Source organism: Gymnodraco acuticeps, unplaced genomic scaffold, assembly GCF_902827175.1.
Source record: "Gymnodraco acuticeps unplaced genomic scaffold, fGymAcu1.1, whole genome shotgun sequence".
NCBI classification, from domain to species: Eukaryota; Metazoa; Chordata; class Actinopteri; order Perciformes; family Bathydraconidae; genus Gymnodraco; species Gymnodraco acuticeps.
This window is the reverse complement of record NW_022990082.1, coordinates 1,024,154-1,036,579: the sequence shown is the minus strand read 5'-3', so window position 1 is coordinate 1,036,579 and position 12,426 is coordinate 1,024,154. Positions and strand designations below refer to the sequence as shown.

The 12,426-nt window shown below is 41.4% G+C and overlaps 2 protein-coding genes across 2 annotated transcripts; both read left to right on the top strand.

Moving 5' to 3' along the window:
* The first annotated feature begins 6,166 nt into the window (after window positions 1-6,166).
* Window positions 6,167-7,876, top strand: LOC117546124 (granzyme K-like). Its single transcript, XM_034216234.1, has 5 exons — window positions 6,167-6,481; window positions 6,569-6,713; window positions 6,838-6,970; window positions 7,249-7,497; window positions 7,592-7,876. The coding sequence occupies exons 1-5, from the start codon at window positions 6,424-6,426 to the stop codon at window positions 7,748-7,750; spliced, it is 744 nt and encodes a 247-aa protein (XP_034072125.1). The 5' UTR covers window positions 6,167-6,423; the 3' UTR covers window positions 7,751-7,876.
* A 2,054-nt stretch (window positions 7,877-9,930) lies between these two features.
* LOC117546125 (serine protease 57-like) lies at window positions 9,931-11,839 on the top strand. Its single transcript, XM_034216235.1, has 5 exons — window positions 9,931-10,015; window positions 10,106-10,259; window positions 10,702-10,831; window positions 10,926-11,180; window positions 11,542-11,839. Exons 1-5 carry the CDS (start codon window positions 9,973-9,975, stop codon window positions 11,692-11,694), a joined length of 735 nt encoding a protein of 244 aa, XP_034072126.1. The 5' UTR covers window positions 9,931-9,972; the 3' UTR covers window positions 11,695-11,839.
* The last annotated feature ends 587 nt before the right edge of the window (window positions 11,840-12,426 follow it).

The window sequence follows — 12,426 nt, the reverse complement described above, 5'->3', positions numbered from 1 at the left end:
TGTAAAAAAATAGCAAACAGTATCAGCAATCTAACTCAGCGGAAATTGTTTTACATGCTTTTATTACTAGTCGCTTGGACTACTGCAATTATTGTGGTCTCCAAAAAAATCTTTAACGAAATTGCAATTAAATCAGAATGCTGCGGGAATCACTGCACTGGTTACCGGTGTCTTTCCAAGTTGATTTTAAAATGCTTTAAATAATTTATAAGGCTTTACATAACCCGGACCCTACACACATCAGGGACTGCCTTTCTTTTGATAACCCAACAAGGACACTCAGATCCTCCGATGCATTTCTTTTAGAAGTACCTAAAGTAATACACAAGAAATCTGGGGAGGCTGCTTTATGTTTTTCCCCATTGGATCTTAGAACAGCAAACTCCATTGGAGTTTTTAAAAGTAAATTGAAGACCTATCTTTTAATTTGCAGTAATTTTAGAGGTATAACTGTTTATGTTGTATTGTTTTATGGTTATGTGATATAACTGTCTGTTTGTTTATAACTTGTTTTTAATTATGTTCCTCCTTTATTTTGTATCTATAAAACACATTAGGCTATATCTTGCATTAAAGGTTCTATAATAATGATAATAACAATAATAATAATGCATTTTATTTAAAGAGCGTTTATCTCGAAACTCAAAGACACTTTACACAGTAAAGCAATAGGGTTTTATGCAAATGCATTATCTTGGCATGATAAAAAGGTATCCATTGAGCTGTAGGGGAGAAGAGAGGGGAGGCAATCTTACTTCACAGTACAAAGAAACCGTACCTAATATGAAAGGAACAAAAGTTCATCAAAATATACTTCAATATATTACCATAAGTTAAACTGTTCATTATGTAGACGCTCTATTCTAAAATATTGTAAACATCATCAATATTTGATTTGAACTATAGACTTTTTTTATTTATTAGTTTATTCCACTTATGGCAATTGTTATAAAACAAAACATGTACTCTTTACAAAGTTTTTGTAGGCCATGAAGGAAAGGAGCAGGGAGAAAAAAAATCGAAATGTGTTCAATCAAGTTGTCGACGATGGTAAAGATGGCAAATACATTTTTAAGAAAAAACGATAAAAAGGTCAGATTAAAGTAGTGCTAGTCTCTTATTGCTCTCTTATTGTCGTTTGAGGTGCACAGAATGTCACCAGCAACAACACCAGACAGTGTCAAGGGTTTGCATGAGGCCTTTAGTATCCAGTCAAAATATGTGTTTATAGCACTGATACATCTGTAGCTGTTAAACAATCATAAAATCATTGAGCTCTAGTTTCATAACTGCTGTGTGGGAACGTCACTACTTAAATCTTTAGATGGAAACTGTGTGTTTCTGTGGTTGAAAGAAATGTCTGGGTTGTATCAGATAAATCAGCTCGTTTTTTTTTTGGCTGACAAAGTTTATTAGACTTAGCCACATAATAGTATGCACAAAAAGTGCAGCAATGTCCAAAAAGTATTAATTAATTAAAAAAATTACATGAATGAAAATGTCAGATACAAAATTAACATTATAGCAGAAAATAGCAAAAAAATACTATAATACATTTTGGTCAGACACTGACTAATGAGCCACAATGCTCTTGTAGATTAGTTGTCAGTCAGCGTTGACATGTTTTCACAGAATTATCTTCACACTTGACTGTGATAATACTCACACTCAGACTTTGAGATGGAAACTGTGGTTACAGCAACTCGTTGTACTTATGGTGCAACATCGCAGTAATAAAAGACAACAGCCCAAATGTGAAAGCTAAAATGTTGATCCATACCAAACAATTTTGATCATTTTTCACATATTTCATCCAACTAAATGTGACTAAAGCTTATTTAGTCACATTAAGGATGAGTATTATCCAAACAGGGACAAGAATATCCCAGAACTTTCAGAAAAACACAATACTTGTGCATGTGCTTCAGGCTGTGGAGGCCGCAGAACCATCAGTTTCTGTGGTTCAGCTGGTTTGTTGCAGATTTCACAAGAAATGTTTGAGTGGGATGCTGTTCCTCAATATTTCACTGCATGTCAAAATTGGGTTAACACTCATAATTTTCTGTGTGTACGATGAAATAGTGGCTTTAAAATGTGACAGAGGCAACCAAATAGGCTTTACAGGCTAAAAGAAAACCCCTGGTCAATTGTATCCACTTCTACATATGCTTGTGGGAAAGTCCTGATTACTGGACACAGCCTGCCAGTTTCACCTACTAACAGCAGCAATGTTGCAGGATGCAGGATTGCCTTTTTGGCCGTCCGACTGAGGGGGGCCCATTCGGGTGGGTAAAGGACGTTAATGCATAACCTTTACCTACAATTTGGTCCAAATCCACAATACTAAAAAAACAACTTGTATGTAAATAACCCCTTCCATCTCCATTTTAAAGTATTTATTTTGTGCCAATATCAATAGAAATAAAGCTGAACAAATTAAGAAATACATTTGAAATGATACACATGTCAAAACAACTGCATCGCCACACTGACACAGGAAATGATGCAAGTAATAGGTTTATAAAAGATATTTGTGAAAATGGATGGGGAGTGACATGGAGGAAGAGGAGGAATTTATATGGGCCCTTCTCACTTCTCTTATTTTTCATTTCCTCGCTCCTCGGTCTCACCGGAAGTTGATTTGTCTGCGCCATCTTGAGTAGCGTCCCAATGGCCTTATTTTTGCCGGAGGACCGAGTAGCGATAATGGAGGAGCTATAACCGAGGAACCACCAGACCATCCTTCGATGAAATCCTCAGACACTCGCCCCACCCCCTTACTGTGTATCGCTCACTGATTGGACGAGGCAGTGCATGCACTGATCTGATGCTTCTTGACATGAGAGCTGTTTCCCAGCGGAGTGAAGAAAACACATGAACCTCACGGGAGTCACTCCTCAGTTTATACCGTGTTTTGTTTCAATTCATGTATCATTTAGTTACAAATATGTGATATATCTGAACAACAAAGTGGTCAAAAATCATTTTATTCATTTATTGGAAAACATTTCATGATCACTTTTTCCGTTTTACATTTTCATTTATTGTCATTTCCATTCAGTCATGAAGTGCTATTAAAATGTTAATGTGCTACATATCCACCAGTGGCGAACCGTCGGGGCCTTCAAGGTATTCAGAGAATACCCTGGAACACTCAGATAAAACAAACAAAAACTCGATTTAATTATATAAATAAAATGTATATACTGTAGTGCCGAGAGATATGGAGTCAGAGGCGGTGCAAGAATAGTGATTTATTCACAAGCTGCAAAGGACATGTTGTCGGGTCGCAGCCCGGGTCGCCAAGAGAGCGAAGTCAGGAGGGCACACAACATATATAGTAAACACATAACATGTCCGTGTGGGAACAATAGCCCCAACTGTAGTTCCATGTATGAATTATGTCCCAGTGTATTAATAGGTGGTCACCACACAAGCCCCCCCAGAATTCAAACATGGCAAAAAAATCCTCGCGTCCGTGGAGGAAGCACCACAGGGGCCGAGGAGGGTGGGGCCGCAGGTGAGGACCGAGCCATGGAACGGGCCACGAAAGGGGGCCGCAGGAGAGGGCAGGGGCCCTAACGAGGGCGAGGGCACCCACACCGGGGGCGGGCCGTCGTAAGGGGGCCGCAGTAGGTGTCGCGGAGAATCCAGCAGGAAAGAGCGCAACCCGGCCGCAGGCAGACGCACAACGGCGGCGGGCACGAAGTCCTCGGCAGGCGTCGAGGTATCCCCGGAAGAGAGGAGCAGTCCCCCCGGGAGGAAGGAGCGCAACCCGGCCGCAGGCAGACGTGCAACGGCGGCGGACACGAAGTCCTCGGTAGGCGTCGAGGCATCCCCGGGAAGCAGGAGAGCAACCCGGCCGCAGGCAGACGTGCCGCGGCGGCGGGCATGAAGTCCTCAGCAGGCGCTGAGGCATCCCCGGGAAGCAGGAGAGGCCAGACAGGGTCCCGGAGCGCGCCACCCATGGGCCGATGGAGCATGGGTGACGTCCGGAACTGTCGAGGCGAGAGGGGGTCCAGGAGTGCGCGACCCAGGCGCCTATGAACGTGAGTGGCGTCTGGATATCCCCGGAAGGCAGGAGAGTAACCCGGCCGCAGGCAGACGTGCCGCGGCGGCGGGCATGAAGTCCTCAGCAGGCGCTGAGGCATCCCCGGGAAGCAGGAGAGGCCAGACAGGGTCCCGGAGCGCGCCACCCATGGGCCGATGGAGCATGGGCGACGTCCGGAACTGTCGAGGCGAGAGGGGGTCCAGGAGTGCGCCACCCAGGCGCCGATGAACGTGAGTGGCGTCTGGATATCCCCGGAAGGCAGGAGAGGCCAGACAGGCTCCGGAGCGCGCCACCCACGGGCCGATGGCAGCATGGGCGACGTCCAAAACCGTCGAGGCGAGACGGGGTCCAGGAGTGCACCACCCAGGCGTCGATGAAAACGTGAGTGGCGCCTGGAACCACCGTGGAGGTGGTGAAAAATGTGAGAGTGTCCACATGAGGTCAACCGGCTGGTCGAACCTCCTCTCCGGCACCAGAAAAACAAACAAAAACAAAAAAAACTCAAAAGGGCTGATAGCCGTTAGCCCCACGTGGTTAGCCGATAGCTGCCAGCCGTCGTTAGCCCCACGTGGTTAGCAGCCGGGACGTGCAGCCGCACGCCCCGAAGAACAAACCCACGAGGTAGCAATGGGGTTGCTGGTCGACCCAGCAGGTCGTGCATCGTCCCCCCGTTGGATAGAAAGCCGATGCGGGAACGGCGAGCAACGTCTCCAGCCTTCTTCTGAGCGCGCACCGAGCCTCCGTCCGCGCGCCGGTGGCAGCCACGGACGTCTCCAATCAAACCCCGGCATTTCGAGAAAGGAACTCGAGTTCCTTTTGCCGTGTTCGGCTCCGTCCCGGAAACTTCTCAAGACGTATCAGGGTCACCAGTGTAGTGCCGAGAGATATGGAGTCAGAGGCGGTGCAAGGAAGGTGCAAGAATAGTGATTTATTCACAAGCTGCAAAGGACATGTTGTCGGGTCGCAGCCCGGGTCGACAAGAGAGCGAAGTCAGGAGGGCACACAACATATATAGTAAACACATAACATGTCCGTGTGGGAACAATAGCCCCAACTGTAGTTCCATGTATGAATTATGTCCCAGTGTATTAATAGGTGGTCACCACAATACAATGAATAAATGAGAATCGTATCTGTGTTGTTGATCTGTAATATTACGTTGATTTGTTTGTCCTTCTCGGTCCATGCACTGCGCATTTCAGTGGTTTTGTGTTAGAAAAGAAAGCAACCAATCAGATCTTGTTCTGGGTCTCTGGGTAGAATATCCTTCAACCAAGGTATTCTACATCCTTGATCGAATGCCCTGGCCGTTGCACTGAATGAGAGCGTACGTTTGGACTGACAGTTTGATCAACCAATCATATATTGATTTGTAGCCAATGGGCGTATTCTTTCAGAGTTCCCCTCGGTTCCAGGGTATTATAGAAGGCCCGCTAGTTAACTGGCTCGAGACAGAGCATCAAGATGAATGCGACGAAGCAATTCATGCCGTTTTATTATTTTTAACGTTGTAAGGACAAGTGCAACAGGTGAAGATGAAGTTGTTGCGGAATTGGTGTGAGTATCCTTTTCAAGACGACATGTCTGAAAAGACGGACATTATAATGCCGCGGAGGGGAGGGGGGGAGGGGCGGTCGCGGAGGGGTGTGTGCCTACAGAAGGTCCAGTTGTGATTGACACAGACAGTTCGCCACTGATATCCACACAAACAAACAAACAAAGTGTGCAGTCCAATGAATGTTAATCTAACTGGGTTTTGATAGATAACATATCTCTTTTTCTTCTCTGAATTATTTTATTTCTATTGTGCACTCTAATCAATATTAATCCAACTAATGTTCGTTTATACATTTTAAGAATGGCGTTTATCTTTTTTGAGAAAGAGTTCTTATTTAATTTAATTTATTTGGGTCTACAACAGATGATACAAATGTTTGTGTCAGTAAATGTGTACTAACAGAGGCGGGGGTGTTTGTGAAAAAAAAGGGGACAGAGCTGGCTGCTGTCAGACGATCAGCTGTGCAGCGTCATCACAAACGGACGCTCCGGAGGAAAGGACGTCCCATTGCTCTTAAAACTCATTTCCCTGCTTCTCGTGGTTTCCTTGCATCTCTCCATGCTTTCCTGGTAGTCACAGGGAAACTACGCAAGTGAGGGACGCAAGGAATCAATTTAACCGAAGTGAGAAGGGCCATGTGTCCTAACAACACATAGTATTTACATGATGTATGTTCTTTGCAATGTTGCAAAATAGCATCTCCCGCAGGATGTGGTTGGAAGTGAAGATAAATAGATGGCAATCATATTGTGTAGTTCGAACTCTGCAGTAAAAAGGTTCCACTTGACAGCGGGCTGATCATCCTGTCGCCACGATGTGTGGGCTCTCCAAGATTCTGCTTCTTTTTCTTCTGGCATGCCAAGATCAAAACGGTAAATTGTTCTGATGACTTTTCTTCATCCTGAAAATTAAATAATAACTAGTTTTAACTCTTTGTTATTTTATTCATATGATTACAGTACTTGGAAGTAAAATCATAAATGGGACAGCTGCCAAAGGTAATTCGATGAAGTTTATGGTATCGGTGCAGGAAAACAATGAACACATATGTGGAGGATTCCTTGTCAGCAAACAATTTGTTGTCACCCATGGGGGGTATGAATGGTAAGTTACTCCTCCTTTTCTAGCTAATGTTTTGTTGTCTGATGTAAAAAGCATGTTTCATTTGTTCTGTGTTGTCACAACTTTACAAAATACAACTATAACCTCTCACTGATGTCTTTTTCAGTGATGAAGACGGACAACCAATGGCTATTCTCGGCACCCACGATCTCAGGAAACCTGGCCCTAAAATAAAAGAACACATTATATCCACATGCAAACCTCCACCTTGGATTGGGACTGACATCATGCTCATTGAAGTAAGTTTATTCAGCCCAGTAGTCCCGTGGTTTGAAGAAAATGAAACAACTGAGTTTAATTTCAGTGAGGGTAAATGTAAATAAACGGGGGGAAGCAAATAGTATTAAATATTCCTGCTTATAATATTTACACAGCACAACCAAAAACCGGTTGATATACTGTAATCCTGCTCGTAATAACCTTTATTTAATTGACTCATGTGCTCCAACAAACCAATTTGTACCTGACATATGATGTAAGACTGTGTTTTGAAAAACTGCTTTTTGATTATCTCAAGATAAATCCCGGAAAACCAGAAAAGCTACCAGAAGAAATACAACTTCAAGACCCTGAAACGGATGTAAAAGAAAATGAAAAGTGCCAAGTAGCTGGATGGGGTCCAGAAAAGAACGATGGATCTGATTCTGTTGATCAGCTCAATGTGGTGGACGTGACTGTCATCAGCCCGAAGGCTTGCAAAGATCAGATTCCTGAACTTCTTGCCAATGCTATCTGTACAGGTGGAAAACAGGGAGGATTTTGTAAGGTATGTTTCATAGATACATTTGTTTCTTATTCCAAAAGAAAGTATAACATCATGCATAATCTTTTTAACAAATAAAGATATTTCCTGCTCACAGAGTGATGCTGGTGGACCCCTCGTGTGCAAGGGGAAAGCTGTTGGAATTGCGACTGTCAATGACAACTGTTCCTTCCCAGGTTTACCCAACGTCTACGTTGATATCTCAAAATACCGTTCCTGGATCAACGCCTGTATTAAAGCGAAGAAATGTTTGTAAAATGTAACAATATTTCAAAAAGCTTTGCTTCAGCACACTTGTATTGTATTTGGTAGAAAATAATGTGTCTTAGTCACTGAGTGTTTGCTCTTTAATGCAATGGCAACATTAAAAATGTTTCTCAAATATCGTTTTCTCTTTCATTCAATTCATTCAATGAAACAGATTGGATTGTGCAGGCAGATATTTATTTATTGAGCTGCTTAGTCAGAGAAGCAGGTCAGCCAAGACACTCATACAAGGGGATTAACAGATGATTTTTTCATAGAAGAAGTGTGTTAAAAACAATGAAATAAATAAATTAACTTAACCTAACCTAACAGGAAATAAATAAGTTATTTAAAATATAAAAAATACATATAAATATAATATATATAACATGTTGATGTTATATATAGCTCAATTAAGCTATATAACCTCAGCAAACCATAGTGAAGGTCCTATGACATCGGTAAGAAGCTATTCCAGGATCCAAGACATGAATGCCATCCCATTAGACTATAAATAAGATAATGTAATATAATAGATTCAAAATGAAACAGTCCTACTATTGGTAAATCACGTACATTATGGAGAATAACCATTCAGGAAAGAGAAAAGGTTGCGAATGATAGTATTCGTAATATTATATTTATTGTTATTTATTTATTTCCTCTTTTCCTAAAAAATGACAAAGGGCAGACATTTGAAATGCTGTTTGCATACGTGTCTGGCATACAGCAGTATAGCAAGACGATAAGATATGAGTGTGGTGTCTTCTGACATCAACACTCATCTGAGGTTGGAAACTGTGGTTACTGAGGTTCAGCTAGTTTGTCACACAAGTCAAAGAAATGTTTGATTAGGCTGTGTCACGCGAGGCACACATGAACCATGTCCTCATTCATCTAAATAATGATGAATAAATACGACCATTTGATAAAAATCAAAACCAAATTCTAAATATTGTAGTATTTGTTTCCTATGGTAACGGTCTTCAACAGGGTACAACAAATTGTATTTATGTCATTATGAGAAATCTAAAATATATATTTCTAGTGTTTAGTAATCAAAACAGTGATACTTGATTCTTAAAATGGCAGTTTTATATTGACATTTACTGCAGTTTCATCAGGAGAATTTGAAAATATTTTCAACATAACTGAGGAACTCAGTTACATGTTAGAGCAGAGCGTTTCTGTCTACCATGTGTTGCATTACACTAAACCACATTATTTCTTCAATGAAGCTCTTGTTCACATGATGTAAACTAGTGAAAAGAGAAATAATTCTTTCAACAATTTGCAAGAGTTAAATCTAAGCACTAATATTAAAATAAAGTTTGTAAAAATTCTCGATGCACACACACGCACACACACACACACACACACACACACACACACACACACACACACACACACACACACACACACACACACACACACACACACACACACACACACACACACACACACACACACACACACACACACACACATGCGCTTTTGTCTCTGTCACTTTAATGAATATGGGATCTTACAGTTGCAGTTTACTAGTCTACCAACCAAATTGCTCATTAAAACAACACGCACACACACACTACACAACACACACATACCACACACCACACACACACACACACACACATATCACACACCGCACACCACACACACACACAACACACACATACCACACACCACACACATACCACACACACACACACACCACACACACACACACGCACACACAACACACACATACCACACACCACACACACACACACACACACACACACACACACACACACACACACACACACACACACACACACACACACACACACACACACACACACACACACACACACTTCTGACAGAGGCTGAAATGTACCAGGGGTGGAACCAGGAAACGTCTATATAGCTTTTTTCAAAATGTCTACCTTTGCTAAACAACTTACATTACATTTTAATCTTGTACACTGTGACACATACAGCAGTTTTAACCCTTAAAGCGTTGTGGGCCTCAATATGGCCATTGTCTTTAACACGTTTATTGCATCTATTATGAAAGCCTGTTTTGAACATGCAAGTTACACAGGTTTTGTAATCCAACCATCCTTTTACGAAAAGTCAACAGACTGTTAGCAAACACACTGAAGCAATAAAGACCACAAACTAAGTAATATCTTACTTCTCTAAAAATGACAAGACCTTTAGTGGAAGGTGTGGATTTGAGCAGAGACCATGGCAACCAGCTCCCTACTACTGCTGCTCTTCATCTTTAATGGTAAGATGAGACATAAATTAGCATTGGCTGCCAACTGAGAGCAATTTGGATAAACACAGGCGATTAATGAATTGTGATTTTGTATTTCAGGAGCTAATGGTTCTTATATTGTTGGAGGAAGAGATGCTGCCCCTAATTCTCGACCGTACATGGCCTCGCTGCAAGTCCGAGGACGCCACCTCTGTGGGGGTGCCCTGATGAGAGGGGACTTTGTGCTCACAGCAGCACATTGTGAGATACCCATGTAAGATTAAAAAAAAACAGTCAGAGATTTTTCTGTTATTTTGTGTTTTTTCATATCAGGTCAATTTAGTAGAAATACAAACTTACAGGGACATTTAATTCGTCAGACCAAAGTAATTTATTCCAGCAAACATTTTTACATATTTGTCAAAGTAAGGCTTAGTTACAAGCAGGACATGTTTTTGGGGATGCACTCTTTGATAATGTTTTACTGTAGTGAATACCGTTCTTCTTTAAAGTCGGCAAGGTGATTGTGTACTTAATAAATGAATGGAAAGTGCTGATTTGTAGGACAACTAGAAAACATAAATTGTTCTTAGAAGTGGTCAATTTGTTTTCTTTTATGTAATGATATTTTCAATGTTGAAAATAATGTCAATCTCAAGAGAAATTATTTGAACTCTTAACCGAATGCCTATCCATCATTTTATTGTGATTTCTAGACCATATACAGTCGTGCTTGGAGCTAATTCCCTGAACGCTAATGAGCCTACAAAGCAGGAGTTCACTGTAGTCAGATCCATTCCACATCCCAACTATGATGGACATGGAAATGATATCATGCTTTTAAAGGTAAGGATTACATTGTTGGTGAATCAGATTATTAAGGGGAAATTAAGGTTTAAATGTACGTATTTCTTTATCAATTGAATTGTTCTTGTCTTAGCTCAATGGAAGTGCACAACTGACGGACTCCGTGCAGCTGATCTCTCCGAAAAGAGGCAGGCTGAGTACTTCCAGTCAGTGCATCACAGCTGGCTGGGGGGATGTAGGGGACAATGGCACCTTACCGAACAGGCTTCAGGAAGTCAACGTAACCACCCTGCCACAGCGGGGGTGTATTAAAAGGTGGAGAACTGTTCCCATCACCAGCAGCATGGTTTGTGGCATTGGAGCCGGTGTCTTTCAAGGCTTCTGCTCGGTAAGAGAATACGCTTAAAAGCAAACCTTTCAAAGAGTACGCTTCAATATGTTAAAATAAACATTACATTTGTTAATAATATCTTTGTTTTTCGTTTAAAAATGATGCCACTGTAGTGAAGGACATAATTAACCCTTTGTGGTTAAACACTAGAAACTAATGTGTCTTTTCTGTGATGTTTTATCTTCACATTAACACCGAGGCAGACTCAAAGATAGAAGTCTTTATTTTTCACACCACTTCTACACCGTCTTATTTTATGTTTGCAGTTATTAAGTAAGGCTGAGAACAAAAAAAGATCTCAGGATGTTTCAAACAAACTACACAATTTGTGAAGGGTCTCTCATCTTTTCTGTTTAAGGGGGATTCAGGTGGTCCGTTGGTGTGTGATGGAGCAGCAGCAGGCGTCGTCTCCTTCTCTGGTCGGAGATGCGGAGACCCCAGGACTCCTGATGTCTACACACGCATTTCAACCTTCAGGCGTTGGATAGCAAGAGTGTTAAACAAGAATTAGGCAAATTAGGTATAATGGTTATGTGTCAATAATATGCTTGATGCAAATGTACAGTAAGACAACGCTCTTTATAATGAGGTGTCATGTGCCATGCAGTGCTGTGGCTGTTGAGATAAGATAATAAAGGAAGTTTTTGTCACCCCCACTGTTGTTGCCTTTTGTTTCTGTTATGCATCATGCCTTTGAATAAGTCAGGAATTTAGTTTTTTCGTCGTCAAATTGAAAAAATATACTGGCCTGCAACAAGTGAAAATGAGTGTAGTCAATCCCACAGCACTACGTTTTGAATTGTCAAACAGTGACACCACCAGGAAATCATGAACTCTGTCATTACAGCTTTAGAAACAAAATGTAGTAGCAGAATTAGTAGTAATGACAATATAGGTTCAGGGTATATCATGTTGAATTTGTTAAAAAAAAAAGGACTCCTGATGTCTACACACGCATTTCAACCTTCAGGGGTTGGATAGCAAGAGTGTTAAACAAGAATTAGGCAAATTAGGTATAATGGTTATGTGTTAATAATATGCTTGACTGGGATGCAAATGTAAGACAACACTCTTTATAATGATGTGCCATGCAGTGCTGTGGCTGTTGAGATAAGATGATAAAGGAAGTTTCACCCCCACTGTTGTTGCCTTTTGTTTCTGTTATGCATCATGCCTTTGAATAAGTCAGGAATTTTGTTTTCAAATTAAAAAAATATACTGGCCTGCAACAAAGTGAAAATGA